Source organism: Polypterus senegalus, chromosome 15 (assembly GCF_016835505.1).
Source record: "Polypterus senegalus isolate Bchr_013 chromosome 15, ASM1683550v1, whole genome shotgun sequence".
Lineage (NCBI taxonomy): Eukaryota > Metazoa > Chordata > Cladistia > Polypteriformes > Polypteridae > Polypterus > Polypterus senegalus.
The window spans coordinates 21,140,909-21,163,655 of record NC_053168.1 but is presented as its reverse complement, the minus strand read 5'-3'; the positions used below and the strand labels follow the sequence as shown (position 1 = coordinate 21,163,655).

At 36.0% G+C, this 22,747-nt stretch overlaps 1 protein-coding gene across 13 annotated transcripts in view; it reads right to left on the bottom strand.

Moving 5' to 3' along the window:
• LOC120515930 (plectin-like) overlaps positions 1-22,747 on the bottom strand; it is a 618,214-nt gene that overhangs the window by 140,730 nt on the left and 454,737 nt on the right. For 2 of the 13 annotated variants that reach the window (XM_039737311.1, XM_039737313.1), the window contains exon 1: positions 544-1,038. The exons of the other annotated variants lie outside the window; for them this stretch is intronic. In XM_039737311.1, the coding sequence (XP_039593245.1) occupies positions 544-652 (109 nt within the window). In that variant the 5' untranslated portion in view covers positions 653-1,038. Of the gene's footprint in view, positions 1-543; positions 1,039-22,747 lie in introns of those variants that run through there. 13 annotated transcript variants of the gene reach the window in all.

Here is a 22,747-nt window from a genome sequence, read left to right as displayed (position 1 = left end):
CAGTCTGTAAAAGTATTTTTTTTCTACTGGGAACAAAATGACATATGAATAAAGTCAAAATGGTAAAATGCAGAGTATGAAAGGGGACTGCCACTCGCCTCCTTTTGGTGACACATAAATGTTCCACAGCACTCAGTGTAGGCTCCTTGGTAAGCCATAGTAACTTGTGGACAGAAATCAAAAAAGCACAAAGTCATCTTTATCCGTTACGATTAAAATCTGCTTCGACTTGCTGGAGTACACAAATACAATAATCACCTCCGACAAATAATAATAATAATAATAATGAGAGGCTGTTAAACGTTCTGTATTTTTCAAATTAGCCAGATCTGTTGTGAAAGCAACAAACCACATGTTGCCTGTTACAAAACCATAAATCTCGATTGCAGGCATGCGGCAAAAGAGCAAGCTGCTGATCTTGTCTCAGCTGCTTTTTCAGTTCTTCAACAGACAATATAAAATCGCCCCATCCACGCCTCACATTGGGAAAATAATCAGTAATAATAAAATAAAGCTACCCTTCCATATTTAAAACATATATACCTTTTCTTCCGTCAGTTGACTTGAGCATCCCTTGATAGAATCCATCATCTGAGCCAAACCTGTCTCTGCCTAGATTGTCTGTGGAGTTGTTCCTATAGCGTCCAGACATTTTTGTCTACTTTCAAATGACACCAAGCACAGTAGCAACTTCTCTTCAGAGTCGTCTTCACTTTTAACCTGTCTCTCTGCAGATGTTCAGGAGGCTGCAATCCCCAATGCGTCCGTTCTTTTCTGTAGACAGGAACCTTTCTGCTGCTTTAACTTTAAGGCAATGAAAGCTCCTCCAGGACGTGTGTGTGCATATGAGTATGACTTTAGGCTTCTGTTCACGCTTAACCTATAATTTCTCTCTCTCTCTCTCTCTCTTTCATTTCCACAGCACTGCCCCTTTTTATTCCCCCCTCTGCCTGCAATGCTGAATGCCTGCGAGCTACACAGCGCGGGCTTGCCTTAGCCAGCCTACTGAACTGGAACACTTCCTCGCTCCGGACGGCTCCTCCCTTTCGTTTGTCACTAAGGTGTGGTTAGCATGGGGGAGACGCTCAATGAGAGAGAGAGCGGCTGGCTGGCTGGGTGGGTAAGCAAAAGAGGTTAGGTGTGGCAAAAATGCATGTACTGAGGTGCCCTGCTTACTGCATGACCACAGACAGCCCAGAGGATTATGTTACGGAGAGAGCCAGAAAGAGACGAATAGAAAGATCACTACACTAGCTCTGTCTTCATCCTTATTCAATTAACCGCTGTGAACTCCAAATTTATTTTGATACATAACAGATAGAGAGAAAGAGATCACTACACAAGTTCTCTGTCATTATCCTTATTCAATTAGAAAGCGTAAACTATACAATGAGGATCTAAAGTATGCTTAAAAAATGGTTATATTCCACGGAAAAGAGAGGAATGCTTCCAGTAGCTCATCTGCTGATTCACTAGTTGCGGTCTGACCACGGGGTTTGCCTTACAGCAGAGTCTTGTTACTATGGGACATTCTACAGTTAGATCTCCGAGTTATAGCTCTGGGCTACAGACACCCATTTACTATGCCAAACATAGGAAGTACCAGGGCTGCCGTGCATACAGGAAGACATAAGAGCACAATTACACAATTATTGGGGAGCATGTGCGTCTCTATTAATATGCCTAGTGTGAGCACTATTGTGGGGAAAAGGGTTCATTTCACACTGAAAAGTATAAATGCAACATTGGAAACTCAATGACAATGCTTTTTTCAGTATGGAATTCAGTTTTGCTCTTTTTCCTTTTGCAGATTTGCAATGACACCCAAGTACAAATTTCTTTGCACACCTTTGTGAAAAAACACATGTGATGTTTGGCACCCTGAATGTATGCTTGTGGGGATGGGCTTGCCAATGTATATAAATCAACCAGTCTTTATATTATATATATTTGCACCATCAGATGGTACTCTACAAAACAAACAAGCAAATAGTACAATAATAGGCGTTTTGCATCAGTGCCTGCACAAAAAAAGAGAAGAGGTGTAGAGAAATCCCTCAAGTTCTTCCTTTTAAGTCACTCTTGGATTCTGCATGTCGGCTAAAATATTACAATTAAAAAAATATTTACTTTCATATAGTGATAATGGTAAAGAGGGTAAAATGCATGATACAGGATATGTATATATTTTTATTTTAATTTTTTTCATTTTTTTTAATTTATTTATTTATTTTCATTTTTATTACTATTTAATTTAATATTGTTTCTTTGTATCAGTATACTGCTGCTGGATTATGTGAATTTCCCCTTGGTATTAATAAAGTATTTATCTATCTATCTATCTTATAGTGCCTTTCACATCTATCTATCTATATATCTATCTATCTATCTTATAGTGCCTTTCACATATATCTATCTATCTATATGTGAATCCTAAAAAAAAAAAAAAACAAAAGAAATAATCCATTCATCAATTTTCTGAACTTTTTTCCATAAAAGTGTTGTGGGGAGCCATAGTGTTTGAGGACTTAAGAACATAGAACAGTTTTGACATACATCCTATCCTGTTCACCTCAACTCTCCAAAATAATATCAAGGTGGGGCCTAATGGTCCCTAAACTCATATTCTCCTCCACAGTGCTTTATCTTTTATTCCATGTGTTGATGGTTGTTTGTGTGAAGAACAACTTACTTACAAAAATATGTATATATATGTATATATGTATACATATGTAAAAATAAAAGTATCCGAATGTGTCCTCATGCTCTTATTGACAAACTCATTTTAAAGTAACAGCCTCCATCCACTGTACTAAGTCCTTTCTGATTCAAACACTTCAATCTTGTCCTTACTTAATTTCCATTTGTTTAAACCGAAAAGGTTCAATACCTCATACTTCTAATTTCTTAGTCCCAGAATCAGCCTATGCCCATTATTTGTAATATGGAGATCCAAACTGCACACAGTACTCTAGGTGAGGCCTCACTAGTGCATTATATAGCTTAAAGCATAACCTCTCTTGATGTGTACTCCACACATCAGCAGCACTGCATAACCTAAAATTCTATTCGTTTTTTTGATCGCTTATGTAGATTGTTTTGATGTAGACAGTGACAAGTCCAAAGCGACTCCTATATCCTTCTCATAATGGGTACTTTCAAGTTTCAGATCTCCCATTTTGTATTCAACTCCAACATTTTTACTTCCTAAATGTAATATTTTACATTTACACAAATCTGCCCAAGCCAGTATTCAGTTCCTTCTGCATGGTCTGGTATCGTCTGTGACATTATATATATATACAGTATTTATATACATATACTCACTGCTCAGCATATGAACTGGCCAACAACAGGAAGCATGCCCATATTGCTTTTAGTGATTTTCAATTAGTTATATTGCTGTTTTTTGTTATTAAATGGAGTTTCATACAGACCTATTTACAATTATAATTATATTAAAATTAGTTTTGCATACTTGTAGGTAGAAATCCAAAAAGGGAGAATCTGAATCACATACAGTATTTTAAAATTGTCTTTTATTCCTGAGCTTTCAACACCTACCAGGTGTCATCATCAGAGGAAAATGATTAGACATAAAGGAATCAAAGGTAATAAACACCAAATGAGGAAGGGGGTGGTAGGTGGGTGTAAGAGGGGGGTGGATCAGTAAGGTGGGGTTAGGAGGGTGTTGGTCTTAAAAAAGTCTTTTATATTGTATTCATTTTAAGCTTGCACATGCCGGATTCATGTATCTATAGGCACACAAACACTCAAGATATATACGGTATAGGAATACGTGTCAAGTATAATGCACTCCTGCATCTGCCATTTTTAGCAAATAAAAATACTGAAAAATAAGATTAGACAAAGGCTATAAAATAAAGGTTTTATACCTCATTACACTCATCCTAAAGTTCCAGAACAAACTTATTAGATTACAGAGCTGCAGGAACACATAGACAATCAAAGTAGCATTGGATGCAATTAAACTGGCAAGGCAGGATGAGACTGCCAGTCAAATTTAGGGAACATATCACCAATCAGTCTATCAAAGACGCATTTGGGATATGGAAAGAAAAACAAAAGGGGAGAAAAAAACAAAACGATAACATGTGGAGAACGTGTATACTCTGCTTTTGATCAATTTGGGAATTAAACCAAAGACTTCTGAGCAATTAAACCGTAGTAATAACCATTGTGTTTCCCTGCTCCATTACAGAAATAAATTTGCTCTGATACAGTATATCACACTTAACTACACAGCTAAGATTTTCTGAGGCTCTAAAAATGCCAACATCAGTCATATGACAGTGGGTAACATAAAACCCCTTCAAATGTGAAGCTCTCTCATGTGGGTTATTCAGATTATTCTTGATGAACTGGAATAAAGATTTTCAGACAAGATTTGCCAAAGGGAAAGAAATCACATGAGAATGCTATGCTTCTTCTAGACTTGAAGGAAATGCTTTGGCAACAAGACACATTCTGGATAATTTACCAGCAGTTAAACTTTTCTTGCATGCTAAAACAACAAATACGTCTGATATTAACTTTGGATTTTATATTGGCAAAACAGGTATAACACAGGTATTTATATTTATTGACCTTAAAATCAGTTTGCATTATTAAAAAAAAACATTTATTGTGACTGCCATCCTTGTTGTGTATCCTAGAAAGAAGAAAAATCCTGCCAATAACTAAATCTTGTACTGGATCCTCTCTGCTAGTACACTTTCTGAAGCTCTCACACTGTTTCTTCAGCTAAACCATCTCCTTACCAAACACCAAGGCCACTCTTGCCTGCAATTTTGTGTCATCATTTTGATTGTGCATTACCCATATTTGATGCTGAATGAAGAAAAATTAAAGGATTACTAAATCTAAATATGAAAGATTCAAAGCACCAATCCTGAGTTAAATGAATATCTAATTGTACCTAAATATTAGTGAAAGAAATAATTAAAAGACGTTATTTCATGTCTTCTTTTATGGTACTCTTATGCAAACCTTTTACAAACAAGGATGTTAACAGGGACTAAGGGCAGATGTTATCTGGGAAGAACAGAAATGCTTTCCAAGTCCACTGTCGCAAAGGACACTACTCGGTGATTGCCACAGGTGGCTTTGTCGATTTTGTTTAGTTTTGACTGTTACTTTTGATTAGCATCTCCTGATAAATATATATTTATACACATTGTAAACGAGCCCCTTATGGGAAGGGAGTGGGATCCCAGGAATTCATCAACATAACAAATAATTAAACAGAAACAATATCCTGTTGCCCCACCGAGCTTGACTAAACAGGTTTTGCCCTTGGTGTCTGATGAGATAATAAATTGCCAGCCTAAAAAAAAAAAAAAAACAAACAAACCAAACCAACAAAAACAGAAAAACACCGATTCCTCTCCTTTCAATCTTTCTGGCACCATAGCCATAGCCTACACTCATTTTTAAATTCTGGACTTTGCCAAAATCTTTCAAGGACCAACCTTTAACAGCTTTATGGCCTTTATACTACTTAAAGAAACACGACAGGTTTTATTACTTCTTTGTTGTCTGTACTCTGTAATGACCAACAGAATTTCACTTCCACCAAGCAGTGATCCTTAACAGCCATATGCCAGTTTTGGGGGAACTCAAAAGTGTTCTGGCGATTCTCCGTGCCTTCTCTTTCATCTTGTTGTCCCCTGGCGGTCTCTTCCAGTACACCATTTACTTTTAATAGTCATATATACTGTATATATACATTATATATAACACATATATATGTACATTAGCAGTTAATATCACTACCTCCCACTACTTTTGACACTGATACCACACCTGACAAAAGTGGCTATTCTTGGGATGTGCATATTTTCCCCTTGTTCAATAGTCTTCTCTGTTGGTTAAGTCTTCCTCTCACAACACACTGATGTATGATGTGAGGCAGACTGGCAAAACTAAAATGGTAAACTGCAAGCATGTAGGGATACGTGTATGAGTGTGCCTGGTGGAGAACTGGCATTCCATCCACAGTTGTTTCCTGCCATGTACTAACTGTTGTTAGTACAGACTTGCAACAGTGGGTACACAAATATAAGAATGGACAGATATGATAACCCCTTACCTTATCTAGTGGACTTTCCATTGTGTTGTACTTATTATTATTTGGCCAATGTGTTTATCCAAGATGACTTACATATAGTACTGCCTCTGGGGGAACTCTTTCTAGCATTCATCCATTAACAATATCCAAGTTACTTTACAGTATGTACCAAAGTGCTGACTACTGATGCACATACAAAAGAATAAAATAGATGGATCTTACAAAGAAGATGCTTGAACAGAGGTAGTTCTTCAAAGACACGCCAAGGGCTGCCTTAGGGAAATACAATACCGAATTATCCTCCTGGGAGCACATCACTCTAGATTATACCAAATGGATAAAGTGTCTGTGGGAAGAACTGTTGCATTTTGAGGCCAAGCATGAAGATCAAAAGCAAGAGTAATGAACTATTAACACCTGTCCAACCTGCGGCAATTTAACTCTCACAGTGGTCTTTTGAGATACAGTATGTCCAAAATTATACGTAGATTACTTCATCGCAAACCCAGCTTCTTGTGAGAAAGACAGATAATCATGCAGAGTATTCAACCAATTTACTAACCCCCTGAACCAGTTTAGGGCCATAGTGGGGCAGTACCTATAATTATGCAAAATAAAATTTGCAATCTGTAATTTGTAAATGATGCAAAAATCACTGCATATGTGAAAAAATGTGTTGCAATCTGCAAAGTAATTATTAATTATTTATCTGAGTAAACAGTAGGTAAACATTTACAAAAGTACTACTTATTGCAGAAGACATGCTGTATACCTGTGAGCTGACTGCGGACATAGTAGCAGATACCTTAGTCACCTGTTTGACTATCAGCTTACCACGCAAAGTTCAATATCCATGGTTACCGTATACAGCTGTCCGTTCTAATTACACGTAAACATAAAATGTAAAGAATTTCATGGAGCTACATTGTTAAATCTGCTTGAAGAGTAAACATTTGCAAGAAAGACAATTTACCCAAAGAGGTCAGAGGGCAAGTCCGAAGATTCCCCAGTTGCTACACTGGGGGAGGGGGATGAAATGAATGTGTTTTTCTAAACCTTCAGAACTCTACACATGAGGCATGGAATGGGAAGTCTCAGTCTGCACATTTACAGGCAAGAACGTGCTTTAAACGCAGCATGTTTAAACAGGACCACCTTGCAAGTGCACAAATGCTTTCAATAGGCACCACCGAACAGAATGCATAATTCAGCTCAGAAATGTAGAAAATCCAAATGATTTATACCTTTCCATTTTGTTATTCCTGCATTAGCTTGTTTGAATTTTCAACTTACAGTGTGTGTCTTACACAGGTACACAAGGTATTCAGCTTTATGGCGTCCACTCTCTGGACACTTTCAACATTTCACTATCAAAATGGTCATGGACATAGTGTTAAGCTATGCCCCTAAAGTGTTCAACATTCTCAACATATATGACCCATGCCATTGACCAAAGTGGCACAACTTAGTCAAATGCCTTTATTGGAAATGCTTCAGGCAAACTCTGCATCCTTCCATCCAATGTTACAACTTTATTCAATTTAGAGTTGTGGAGAGTCAAAGCCTATCCAGCCAACCAAAGAATGAGAAGTGGACACACTCAAGCAATGTTGTGCTTTACATATATTGTCATTTACTTGCAGACAGCAAATGTTCTGCTTCCTCTACCCCGTGTCTGTGTGGATTTTTTCATTACACCCTACATAGTTTAACTATTCACTTCACACTGACTCCATATATGTGAGTGTGACCTGTGATGGACTGTTCTCACATTCAGGGTTACTGCCAGAAATCACATACATCTGGAAAAGCCAACACAGGTCATAAAAAAGAAATGCATTTCCATAATACTGCATTTTTAAATTGAAGACTGATCAAAAGTCCTGTCTTTTACATTTATAGAAGTAGGTGTTTAACAATATTTTAGCAAAAAAAAGCATGACGACTACATGTATTGAGCGCATGACTTCATAATTGACATTTGGATTATGTGACATGAGTAACGTAAGAATTTTGTGGACATTTTTCATATCATTCACTGTTGAAGTGTACTGGTCCTTACTGAGCTCTATTATATCATTAATGTTTTTCTGTTTGGAATGAAAACACGAGATTCATTTTTTTTTCATGACCATGACTACAAACTACATGATGTAAGTAATATATAAAAATATCATGATTGGGTGGGATATTCCTTTTTCAAAATAAATGAGTCCTTAACACTATCACACCTAATTTTGTACATTCAATTACTGCTGTGTCTCTATGTGGTATTTGAAATACCTGATTTTTTCTCTTTCTTCATCATGTAAAAGCACTTTGAGCTACACTGTTTGTATGAAAATGTGCTATATAAATAAATGTTGTTGTTGTTGATTGTATGATACTCCGTTAAGTTTTGTCTCTTCTTTTTTTGCCTAAAGACTGTTTGTGCCACTACTATACAATGAATCTGCTGTCTGCCATCACTGTTTTTACATGATCAGTAACTAACCACTCGTCTTGTGTCAATGCTTCAATGGCATGTACCAAAAATAGTCACTTGTGCAAAAAGGCACAACCAAAGAGAAACAAGGTATAGATAGATAGATAGATAGATAGATAGATAGATAGATAGATAGATAGATAGATAGATAGATAGATAGATAGATAGATAGATAGGGCACTATATGATAGATAGATAGATAGATAGATAGATAGATAGATAGATAGATAGATAGATAGATAGATAGATAGATAGGGCACTATATGATAGATAGATAGATAGATAGATAGATAGATAGATAGATAGATAGATAGATAGATAGATAGGGCACTATATAATAGATAGATAGATAGATAGATAGATAGATAGATAGATAGATAGATAGATAGATAGATAGATAGATAGATAGATAGATAGATAGATAGATTACAAAAAGGATAAAAAAAATTCTGACATGGCTAATGATAAGATAACAGTTACAGATGTGGCATATGGCTATAGGTATGGACAAGTGTTTCTTGGCACACGTTTGTTGAACAACTTGTTGGCTATAAGGCTATAAGTCCTCAGTTCTGTTCAGAGAGAGGATGTGTAACACTGTTCATATCAGCCGTTGGTTTTGTCTTCATTCTCTGGATGTAGAGATCTTATATGTGTAACCTGACAAAAAGATATGTACCTCGGGGCACAGATTTTCATCAAAATGAAAGCATTTCACTCCACCGCACAGCAGCACAAAGGGCATAGGCAAACTCCACAGACAAGGCATAAGACCGGGAGTAAATCATGGAAGCCATTTCTCCACACTGTGAAAGTCATTCTTCTGCAGAGAAACAATGAAGATAATCTAATTGGGTTAATACAGTATATTCCTGCTTTTCATTGTCTCTTTGGCAGATTTCCCTACTAGAAATATGTTACTGTTGTTTGCATTTACCTTTTTTATCCTACCAACATAAAATTCTATTATAGAAATAAACTGAACCTTTTAAAAAATGTTTACTGCTATCAGCCTTTATATCATTATTATGGCCAGACTTGGCTTCTACATACTGTTTCACTTAGAAGACGCTTATTTTAAAAATAAATTTAAAGATTTGCACTTCACGTTGTAAATAATAGACAAATTTCCAATTTACAAGTGATTATCAGTGTTTGAATGTTTAACCATGGGTTTTGCACAACACCAGCTGCTTCTTTTTTTTGCTCTGGCTGCACAGCATTGTTAGTAAACTGCTTGAAAGATGATACAGTATTCACTGCTATCAACAGTCACTAGTGTGAAGGTCATTCATGAATTATCTATCCATTTTCTAACCTGCCTACTCATTTCAGGGTTATGGAGCCAGCGCCTGTGCTGGCAGCAATGGACTTTGGGCCATTACAAGGCACACTAACTCCCATCAGGCTAAAGTTTGTCTTTGGGATGTGGTAGACAAAGCAGGGTGCCCAGAAGAAAACCCAAGCAGGCAAATAGATAACATACAATCTTAGGATTTGCCACTGTACTACCCACTAAGATCTTTTTACAGTTTTTATTTTGCATTGCATTCTCTCTCAATTGTAATAGATTTGCTTTGTCTTTTCAAAGAATTAAATATTTTGAAAAAATGCAATCAGCTACCCAGGAGAGCAAATATATTATGACAAGCAGCATCAAGTAAAAACAGGTGGGGCGTTGTAATAACCTACTTTTTAGGAATGCAACATTGAAAAAGAACAGAAATGACATACACTGGGGGTGATCTCTAGGGCTCATCTTGTCCCTTACAGGGGGCATAAAATGAGATTCTCACTACTAATTTAGAATCTGTGAAAAATGCTGCTATCTTGTCCTGTTTTAAAAAAAGAAATATATGGGAAGGATAAAGGTTTCTTAGATGGTTTGGTCCCAGAGTGAGTATCATAACCTTAAATTAACTAGACCCTCATTCACTTTCTTCGCTAGCATGTTCTCTGCTTGGATTTTACATGTTTGTGTGGGTTTTTATCCGGTTACTGTGGTTTCCTTCCACATTCCGAAAACATGCAGTTAAATAGTGTGGCAGTTGAGAGTGGGTGTGTGAATAAGTTTACACTGGAATGGACAATTTATGTCCAGTGCTCACTTTTTCAACCATCTAATGCTGCAAAAATAGGCGCTGGCTCTCCACCAACCTGTAAAGGAATAGTGCATTTCAAAAATAGACAGATGGGTGGATTTTAATGAAACGTCATATTTACACTAGTCAAAGAACCTGTCATATAAACTGGAGAAAAACTGTCTTTTGGAAATTCAACATGGCTAAACGCAACCTACGAAGAAACCAAAAGATGTACTCTTAGACAAAAGCTGTAATTCTGCAAGACAAGTTAACAAATTAATCGAGAAGAAAATGCTGTACGTAGGCTACCTTCTGCTTTGGATGCTACAAAACTGTGTGTGCTTATGATGATGCCATGTGCTGTTTTAGGAGTTGCACCCCTCTTCCTGATATGACATATTAGCCTATATTTTAAAAGTTAGACCAATGGTAAGGCACATGCAAAATTTTGTGATAATCAGTTTAGCCATTTTTGTGTGATTAGCAAACAAACAGAAAACAAAACCAAAATGGCTTACAATTATATTTATATAAATGAGGCAAAGGTTCTAGCTTCTAATGATTTTATAATGAGATAGGCAGGATTAGAAAATTAAAGGGATAGCAACATAATTGGTGACTGGAAAAGAATGTATTCTTACATAACACATTTTCTTCTTTCATAACATATTTGCGGCTGAAATATTCTTACGTATTCAATCCTCTTGGCCAATTTTAGAGTTAAAAATCCAAAAGAACCTTCTATACACGCACACATCAAAATAAATTGTATATATATAACACATACAACTTTGGAGCAACAGTGTTGCACATTTCCCTGTGAATGGGAATCTAGCAAATCCTTGTGGAGAATTCAGGTATTGGTCCTTCATAATGGAACTGCTCTCAATGTTTACCTATAAAGTGCCAGGTGGCAGGCATTGAAAAGGGTAAAATTACTATCAGGGAGCAACTGGTTGAATTTAAACAAAAACAACCTATTATCTTCATCTTTTATGCCTGCCTTTCCAAACGAACATGTTTTTTCATGAATTAATTATCTTGAAGAAACAATGATGGTGTTACTGCTGAAAAATGCATTAGTTATGCAAAACAATTGTTATATTTCAGTCAGGATTCCTCCCCTGGCTGGGGTTCAAAAGCCATCGTTATTTCTGTTTTTTTAATTCTTGACTCTTTTACGTTAAATCTTGTTGATTATTTAGTATTTATGTATCTACTGCTATGTTCTGTGGCTCTTATGGGTGGGGATCCCCAAGAGGTGGGACCACCTGCCCATCAACATCAAGAGACTGCCCTCAGCTCTATAGCACCCACAGTCCCCTGCAGTTCACTGAATGCACTCATGGTGTTTGTGAGTGTCTTTTGATTTGATTTATTGTACTGGATTTTGAACCCTTGCTCTATTTACTGACTTCTCTACTGGACTGTGTTTTGTGACTCATTTGCCTTGGATTCCCTTGCTGTTTCAGGCAACTCCTTTTGTCTTGTGTGCTCTGCAGAGCTTATTTTTGTTACAGAGCATTTTTATTGATAATATATATTTTTCATTTATAAAGATGCTACACTGCTTCCTTTGTTACAAGGCAGGGTTTAGACAGTTCTCCCTTCCAGTGTGCATGTTTAATGTTTTTTGCTAGGTTCTCTCCACATTAATAACACCAATGATAAAGTAAGTAAGATGAACCACTGTGGAAAAAAGCTCCATGGGTGACAGACTAATACTTTTAAACTTCTGCATACACTTTTAACAAAGGCAACCTAAAGTGTATATTTCTTTTTTTTTTTTACAACAGGAGCAGAGGTAGGGTAAATGACTTGCTCAGAGTCTAACAGTAAGTAGGAGACTGAGCTGGCAACTGGTTTGAAGACCAATGCCCTAGCCAACATGCCACAAGGGAAAAAAAATTAGATTTGAATTTTTTGGCCTTGTACAGAATTTAAAATCTGAATTGGAGCACTAGCAGATTAAATGACCATCTTTGGGTTATAGTGAGTCAGTAGTGATGATCAAACCAGTAGCTTTGCGAGCTACAATTCAATGCCCTAGGCACTAGGCCACACTTCCTGTATTACACATCTGTAGTTATTTAAAGACAAATTTTGGAACAACTCATTCATGTATGTTTCATCCAGAAAACAAATTTCTCATTGTTCACTAATGATCCTCTAAGGAAACTGCCCATTGTGGTTTGCATTTGGACAGATAGCCAAAAATGGCTTGGCTAGACACATTTTAGTAACCTTAAAAGCATTCAGTAGGATAAGTGTGGGAATACAAACTTTTGTGCACTTTGCCCACTGAAGCAACACTCACTCTCTCGAGAGGTTCCTTGACATTGCCTCTTTGCACTCATGCATGCGCCATTGGGTGCCCGTCAGCTCTTCAGCAACGGCACAGTATTCACTTTTTCAGTGGAATTTCCCTCCAATGTTTTTCAATGCAAGGCTGTTTAAAGGCTGCCAGCATTCTATTACCTCCTCGATACCTTAAAAAGACGATAGTCTGAATATGGTTTTCTCTGCCAGGTTACTCTTAAGCTTCTTGGGAAGCTGTATGGGATTATTCAGTTTCAGAAAAATAGGTGGATAAAGCATATAATAATTCTAATGCAGTAATTTAACTTTCATACTGTAAAATGAATGGACAAAAATATACTTAGGGAATTCTGAACAAGGAAGGGAACCAAATATTTCAATGCCTTTATTTAGCTGAGATTTTCATTTATATAAATATATTCATTTCCTCACTTTCTCAATTCGCAATCTTTGATAGAGACAAGCGACAAGTTTTCATTCCAACCAATATCTTAGTTAAAAACGCATTATTGTAGCATTGGAATTTAGTCAAGTCAAGGTTTCACGTCTCTATGAAATTCATAAAACTCTCTCCTGATGACACAGCCTTGAGAGCTCAGAAAACAAACCAGTCTTTTCTTGCATTCACTTTACTTCACTTGTTAAGCACAAACCCTGACTCTCTCATACTGGGCCAGCAAATCTAGCATGAAGGCCTTCTGGGTGTAGGAGGAATATGGATCCCCCAGGGGGAGAACATGAATATAAGATCAAGTCTGTGACACAGCAAGGAATCCAAGAAGGTTTCTGGAGCTGTTGCTAAATTCTGCTCCACCTTACCATCCAAAATTTTTACCCATTTATGTAAAAAAGGCATAAGTAAATGGGATCTGTTTGAATGGTAAAACATATTTCAGAAAAAGAAATACTTTTAGCTTTTACAACCTGAACACAGCCTTGAACTGGAAAATTGGTTTTGAAAATTGAATACTGTAATACTTGTCTGTAATTCTTTTTGAAATGTGTACACGCTTGAACTCTCTATAACATGTGTAATACTTTAAGGCTTCCAAGGCAAGCACTATGAATTAGACTACAATGAACACTAACTTGTATTCAAATGTCTTCACACAATGCACACAATAACAACAAATCATACCAGCTCTAAAATCCTTTTGTTCATGAATATTCTGAAACTAGAGTATTTAGCCCAAGAAGGATTACAAAAATCAAGACAATGTTATCATAATATAATTGACTTTGATAAGCTGTATTATAATACTGTTTATACAATAGGTTCTGGAATAGCAAAATGCACTTAAACATATTTAACTGATTATCTGCTGTACTTACTGTACTTGCTAATACAGAATGCGGCTTTCACTCTCAAAAATCAGCCTCTGTATTACCAAAACTAACACTCAATTTAGATAGATAGATAGATAGATAGATAGATAGATAGATAGATAGATAGATAGATAGGAAAGGCACTATATAATAGATAGATAAGGCACTCTATAATAGATAGATAGATAAGGCACTATATAATAGATAGATAGATAGATAGATAGATAGATAGATAGATAGATAGATAGATAGATAGATAAATAGATACTTTATTAATCCCAAGGGGAAATTCACATAATCTAGCAGCAGTATACAGATACAAAGAAACAGTATTAAATTAAATAGTAATAAAAATGAAAAAAATGTAAATAAAATTAATGTTAGCATTTACGCCCCCGGGTGGAATTGAAGAGTCGCATAGTGTGGGGAGGAACGATCTCTTTAGTCTGTCAGTGGAGCAGGACAGTGACAAAAGTCTGTCACTGAAGCTACTCCTCTACCTGGAGATGACACTGTTAAGTGGATGCAGTGGATTCTTCATGATTGACAGGAGTTTGTTTAGTGCCCGTCGCTCTGCCACAGATGTTAAACTGTCCAACTTTACTCCTACAATAGAGCCTGCCTTCTTAACAAGTTTGTCCAGGCATGAGGCGTCTTTCATCTTTATGCTGCCACCCCAGCACACCACCGCGTAGAAGAGGGCACTCGCCACAACCGTCTGGTAGAACATCTGCAGCATCTTACTGCAGATGTTGAAGGATGCCAACCTTCTCAGAAAGTATAGTCTCCTCTTTACTTTTCTATTTACCGATTTGTTATCACATAGCAAAGACCAATTAGGGTCTTACAGACACCATAATGTGTAGGTTGTAATGAGTGCTAATGTGTGGACAAGACCAAAAAATGTACTTTAACAGAGCACACTGGTCTATGATTTAGCCTAGTAATCTGGCTCAAAAACAGCTGTGGAAAGACGATCCAAAAGCTTCATTATGAGGCAATGACAGACATCACAAATGCTTCATTTCAAGTTGTCAGCGATGGTCAGGATCTTTTAAGACAAATAGGTGGTAATGTCAGGTAGGCATACAGATAAACAGAATGAAACAAAACTATACTTTAATTGTTTTACGGTCAAGAGAAAATCCAAGCAAAATGACACCTTTTATTGGCTAAATAAAAAGATTACAATATGCAAGCTTTCGAGGCAACTCAGGCCCCCTTCTTCAGGCAAATCCAGCTTGCATATTATAATCTTTTTAGTTAGTCAATAAAAGGTGTCATTTTGCTTGGATTTTCTCTACATTCATAATTGCTAACACGGTACAACACCCTAGTACTACATTTACGGTGAAGTAAATTGTTTTGTATTACTCTATATAAACACACACACATACTGTACATACAAACAGCATGTAAGATAGTGTCGAATACTGGGTAAGGCTTTGGACTTCATGATTGTGGATGCAAATCCTGCTATTGACACTGTGAGTAAGTTACTCCACCTCCCTGTGCTCCAATTGGAAAAACAATAAAGTTGTATCTCAAATGTTGCAAGTCACCTTAGATAAAGGCATCAGCCAAAAAAAATAAGTACTGTAATGGTAAAGTAATATAGATAGACAGATAGATCGATAAACAGACAGACAGACATACAGACAGGCAGATATATAGATAACTTTATTTTTGTATATACTGTATATAAGTAAACACACGCTTACACATTCAAAAAAGCATTGATATTGTAAGTCATCAACTTAAGATTTGTCTAAGAACTTTAATGCCCTAAGTAATAAAGTTTCTGGTACAGACAGGTGAAGATGATCAATGGGCTGCTCACCAGCAGTTTATGTCTATTTATAGAGATTTGGACTCACCTTTGAAAGAGAAGAGTCTAAACACTTACTTTCGCAACGAGACACCTAGTACTCATTTACTCTTACACTCTTCCTTCTCCCAGTTTCCCCATGTAATTTCTTTTCTTTCATTATCTATTTTTGTCTCTGGTTTGTTCATCCATCAACTATGGTATCTTGCTCTTATGCTAAATGCATACTTTTGTTGATTTTTTGCTATATAAAGTAAAGGCCAGACTGGTGTACTGGTCCAACGGCTACCTTAGCAGCAAGGGGAAACCAATCTCAGACCAGTCCTTCAGAACCTCATACACAGCTTAAATAATAGCATCAATCATCCTAACTTACATATTATTAATTGAGATATGGGAGTAAAACTCACAGACAGTTCATATAGAGAGTGAGCAGTCTGGGATTTGAAACCAAATCTCCTGAAGTTCTACGGCAGCAGTGTTTACCAATCCACCACTGTGCCATTTAATATTTACAGTGGACATTTTAAAGTTAGTTTTCTTACACAGATATTTTCATATAAAGGTAATTTCATCTTATGTTACTGCATACTTTGTCGGTAAGTATACACTGGGAAAAATGTGTATTTCTAAGGTTTAAAACTCAAAAGTTGGACTTTGTTTTAACCGTGAAGGATGAAAACATGAAAAAATAATTTCTCTTAGAAGCTTCATAGTACAGTAGAGCATATTTCCTACATTCTTGTGTGGCTGTCTATTTAAAAGGGCAACTGCCAACCTGTTGAGGGCATTTTTTTCTTTTTGCTAAAAGGTGTCTGTGTACCTGTATGGCAATCCCAAATAATATTTTTATAGCCTTAGGAGAAAGGTGGATATGGATCTATTAGCATTCTTTTCATGGGTGTGCCTGTTCAAACCCATCAGTATAGGGAAAGAGTCTCCCTTCTGTTCTTTCGCTCTTCACTCTCACTGTGGTTTCTAGTCATCACAGCACAAGTGAAAACATGCTCTGGTTGTCTACTCAAAGTGAATGGAATGAATATAAAATGGAAGTTTTTGCAAAATTCACATATCCAAATTAACACGTAGTGAATAATCACGCAATACTACCAACAATAATCAAATGCTTCACCACAGACATCACACTAATTTCAAAGCTTGGATTGCTCATATAAGGCGTACATTCAATACATATTATTACTATTACCTAATGTGAAGGAAACAGTAATCAAAACTGCCAGAAATGGACAAATATGGTATGAGTTACTGTTATTCTGGCATATATCTTGATTTTACAACTGCATTATCAATATTGTTTAATGTCGTAACAAAACAACATTATAATATTTCAAATAATATACATACAGTCAAAGATTCAGAACCTGCTTAAGACATTAAACAATAACTGTAGCCAAACACTCTAAGCCATCCTGACATGAAGGAAAGGCATGGACATGAAAACCACTGTAAGCTTCCAACAATGCTGCATTCAACTCAAGGGGTAACAGATTTTAGAAGTACACAGACACACACACATATTAAATATATACTATAAACATATAAATATGTATTTGTTATGATTAGGATATACAAGAACATAAAAACGGATAGCCAAATATTCTGTAATAGTATGAGGGGAAAAAAAATAACATGGGGCACAGAAGATCTTGGTTCAGTTCCATGCAAGATCTATTTCTAAGTTAATAGTCTCCACAGAAAAAGCACAGAAAATTGTAGATAGTGTACTTTTGAAATATTCTGACAAGTGTTTTCGGTCACATTAGTGCTCTGATTGGTTATAACAAGTCCAAAATACCTCCACTTGGGAAGGTATGGGGGTCACTAAGAAAAATTAAGAGACGTTCTTGACACAAGGCAGGAAACAGCCCTAAGACGTGATGCTGGTAAAATGGAAGGCCCATTTGCACGCACACATCCACACTCACACTGGGCCATATAAGTTATGAAAGATACATGGTAGTGGATGCAATACACCAGCACATATGTTTTATTAACCAAAAAAAGATCTCCATTTGGCTCAAGGTATGGTTATTTATGACATGTATACCAAACAATGAAGTTCTTGTTATGGAGTGACATACTTGATCCTTCTTGGTTGTTCAAGAACTGTATCATGTGTTTGGCTTTTGGATGTTGATAATTACCCCTTATGAAAATCATAGGAATATTTAAAAGGAGAAAACCACTGTTATGATTCTGGCTTCTGAACATTCTCAAGAGCGATAACATCCATAACCAATAAACCCCAATGTCTGTAGAATTCAATCAACCTCCATACCACACTAACACACACACACATACACAAAGAGAGAGAGCTTGTCTCAGCGCCTCATAAGATACAAGTGAGAAGCGCAGGGCTATAGATGACCAGGCGTGTCTTCAAAAAAAGACATGCCCTAGAAGAGAAACAGAGGTTATCGTGACTTTGCTGCCAAGCATTGATTCTTCCCTACCAGTCATGTGGTCTAGGGTTGCTATAAAGGTGGGACTAGGTCATCGAAGGAAAGTTCACTCCTTTCTGCTGAAAAATAAGGAACTTTCTCTTGCACTAAGCCTAAGTTGTATAACTATTCAGCTCTTCTGTGTTAACTGTGGAGCTGAAATGTTGAGTTAATCTTGTTGAAGCGAGGATGCTGACACACCCTAAGACGAAGGAGGTTAAAACTGTGCAAGACAAAGTTTCCTATCTTTAAGTAAAGCTGGTATCTTCAAGCTACCATTTGTCAATCATTTGCCCCTGGCTGTGTGTACAGAAATAAAATGATAATTGTTTTAGGGCTTTAACTTTTTTAGGGCAATTTTTTTTTTTGTTTCTTATCTCCCAGGGCTGAATATTTTTCCAAAAACTAACATTTTTTAAAAAAAGAACACAAAGCAATTGTTTAACATATCAAATCAACAAAAAATATTTACTTTTGACAAATGTTACTGTCTTGCAGGTTGTATGAGCCTGCATACTCTACGATTTCACATACATATCACATACATTTTACACAGCAAAGTCCTGCAAAGTCTGATCTCGCTCAAAGCAGCCAATTTCAGTCATTGCCACATTAAAATACGTGTTGCTTTGGTGCCTACTTTTCAATTGTCTGTTTCTAAGTATCCTTAGAGCACATCTGCATAATAATTTTGAAGAAGTGACCGTATCTGACCATGGAATGAGAATTCAGAGCAAATAGGAGACCAGTGACCAAAAATGCATCACACCCTAGCATGGTCACATCAGAGTCATGAACATAAGTCCACACTTACATTACTGCACTGGGCCAGTGGTGTACTTGAACAACCAGCTGGCCATGGACAACCTGACAATGACTTTCTTTATATATTTTGTGTGTGCAATCTCAATTTCCACTCCAAGTCAAGCTTGGTGTTGCTTAACATACCTTACCTTAATTTAATTTAATTTTTAAACTGGCAATATCAGAACTGCTAAGAATCTGAAAGACTACAAGAAGATCACAGTTCTGCAGATATCTGCTTATATTTGTGCATTTCTGTCTTGAAATTATTTATAGAGTCTGTAAAAAGTAAAATTTCCTCCTGAGGACAAATAAAGTCCCTTATCTATCTATCTATCTATCATAAATTAATATATTATTTTAAATATTACATTTTAATGTATTGACAAACAAATATTTAAATCCTTTTAATTATCCTATTAAAATGCCTTTTGATTATTTTATTAAGGCAACCTTCTGAAACTTACTATAGGCATATTCTACACTGAATTAAAATTTGATTTCTCTAAAAGTGGTTATCACAACTGATTTACAAAAACTGCAAAGGTTTATTCTATAAATGTTAGAAATGTTATCATATATATTTATTTAAAAGTTGGCACTTTTTTAATCATCCATCCATCCATCCATTTTCTAACCCGCTGAATCCAAATACAGGGTCATGGTGGTCTGCTGGAGCCAATCCCAGCCAACACAGGGCACAAGGCAGGAATCAATCCAGGGCAGGGTGCCAACCCACCGCAGGACACACACAAACACACCCACACACCAAGCACACACTAGGGCCAAGTTAGAATCACCAATCCACCTAACCTGCATGTCTTTGGATTGTGGGAGGAAACCCACGCAGACACGGGGAGAACATGCAAACTCCACGCAGGGAGGACCCAGGAAGCGAACCCGGGTCTCCTAACTGCGAGGCAGCAGCGCTACCACTGCGCCACCGTGCCACCCTTTAATCATTTATTTATAAAATATAAATAATAAAAACTTAAACAGTCTTTAACTGTGGAAAAAGAAGCCTTTAATGTCTATAGTATTCTTTGTGCACTTTTTTTGGGACAGTTCTAATTGTTTCATAGGTTTATAGGGCAATTTCTAATAATTCAATATATGCTTTCACAAAAGCATTTAATTGTTTATAATGTTTAGGTTTTATTTCTCAGCTGTTGTTTAAATCTTGGCTTTAGGCAGAAAAGTTTTAAAAGCCTTTAAGTGTTCAAATAAAAAAAATCAGCTTGAAACAGTAATTAATTTGTACCCACTACTTTTAAGTACAGCCCTTTAACTGCTCTGAAAGCAGCAGTATTGGAGAAACCACATAAAGGAAGTGCAGTTTCATACCTTAAACCTGTATTTTGTATAAACTGTCAGGACAAATTACAGATAATCCTTTTCACTTGAATACTTTAGATTTTACACACTTGCGCCATCTCCTGGTCATTGCTTCAAACAACTCTATGCCCTGATGTTAACCAATCAGTAGTATTGGCAATTTATAATATTTGATGAAAAATTTATTTATTTATTTTCAATATGCAAACATACTTTTGCTTGTTTATTAGTTAGGTTTTTTCCATTTTTAATATGTATTCTTCTACAATTCTATAAGCCATATACGCATTATTAATAAAGTTTTCTTACTAAGTCAACATATACAGAATAAATAAAACAGAAAAATAACATTGAAGGGAAGGCATTATACAATGGCTGCTAGCAGTAATACAGCGGAAGCGTGACAGAGTGGAGAGGAAATCGAATAAACCACGTTTTTAGGATCTGCCCACGATAAGCTGGCATCACCACCTACCACTTGACACATGAAGGGTTGAAGCTTTATTTAAAGCTCACCATAAAAGCCTGTACATTACAAATTAACAGCCCAAGGAATGGACTATTAAAAAAAATTATTAAAACTATAATGCATTATATGTATTCTTTATTTGGTTTCATTTGCAAGAGAACCATTTTCTGATACCAACAACAGTACAGAAAATATATAAAAAGGGAATAAACAAATTAAGACACAAGCAAATTATAAACTAAAAAACATCAAATTATTTACACCAGATATGTAAACTCATTAATCGTTCCTCTCACAAGTGCTTGGTCTATAATGTCTATAAGGACTTAGGTTTCATCACTGTGCATGTTTAAACATTTTACCTCGGGTATTATGAGTGTAAAAATACAGATTTGACAAAGCAGAGATTTTCCAAAATTTCTAAGGAATCACATATAAATGTTGCATTAAAAACAGAATTCAAATATAACAGTTAATGGTACTCATCATCACATTTATTAAGCCGGAATAAAAAGCTAACGGCTTAAAGATCTGATCTGTCTCTCTTTCAGAGGACTGCGACATTTCTCTTCTGTGCTGATAAAACAATCTCACCCATTATTCTCATTAGCAGCATTACTGTAAGCTCCTGGAGACTCGAACATTCTGCTTTGCTTGGTAAATTATTAATATGCAAAGACAGCACACCTGTACAATGGTGACATAGCAACCTTTCACAGATGCGCACAAGGAAAGAGAAGCTGAAAACCTGCTTTGGGCAAAACCAGTTTTGGATTTGTTATGGTAATTTGGTCGATTGCGTTAAGTGACAACCGCAAAAATGTACCAACTGTAACTGAAGGGCTTGGCTTTAAAACCTGCTAACTGCTGTAGAATGTATCTATAGGAAAGTGCATTATTATAATTATAATTTATAAAAACAGCACAGAAAAACTCTTGACAAAGACTTACTGTAAAAAAAAACTAACAAAGTCATTCATGCATTGGATAACAAGATTCAATTTACAGATAATATGTAAAGAATATATGCAAGTATGTATATAAAATATACATATATGTATTTTTATAACACTCAATGGGAATGACATGAACATACAGTTCCTATGCTAACTAATGCTAAAAGTAACATTTTTAATAAACTTTAAATTTTATTATTAAATTGAAAGCTGGTATTTTTACGGTATTTGCATTGTGGATTAATTATTGCAGTCATTAAATGTTTATGTGTTTGGTATTGCTATGTTCTTGGATAGATAGATAGATAGATAGATAGATAGATAGATAGATAGATAGATAGATAGATAGATAGATAGATAGATAGATAGGAAATGTCCTATATACTACATAGAAAGGTACTTTATTATAGATAGATAGATAGATAGATAGATAGATAGATAGATAGATAGATAGATAGATAGATAGATAGATAGATACTTTATTAATCCCAAGGGGAAATTCACATACTCCAGCAACAGCATACTGCTAAAGAACAATATTAAATTAAAGAGTGATACCAATGAAGGTATAACAGACAGACAATAATT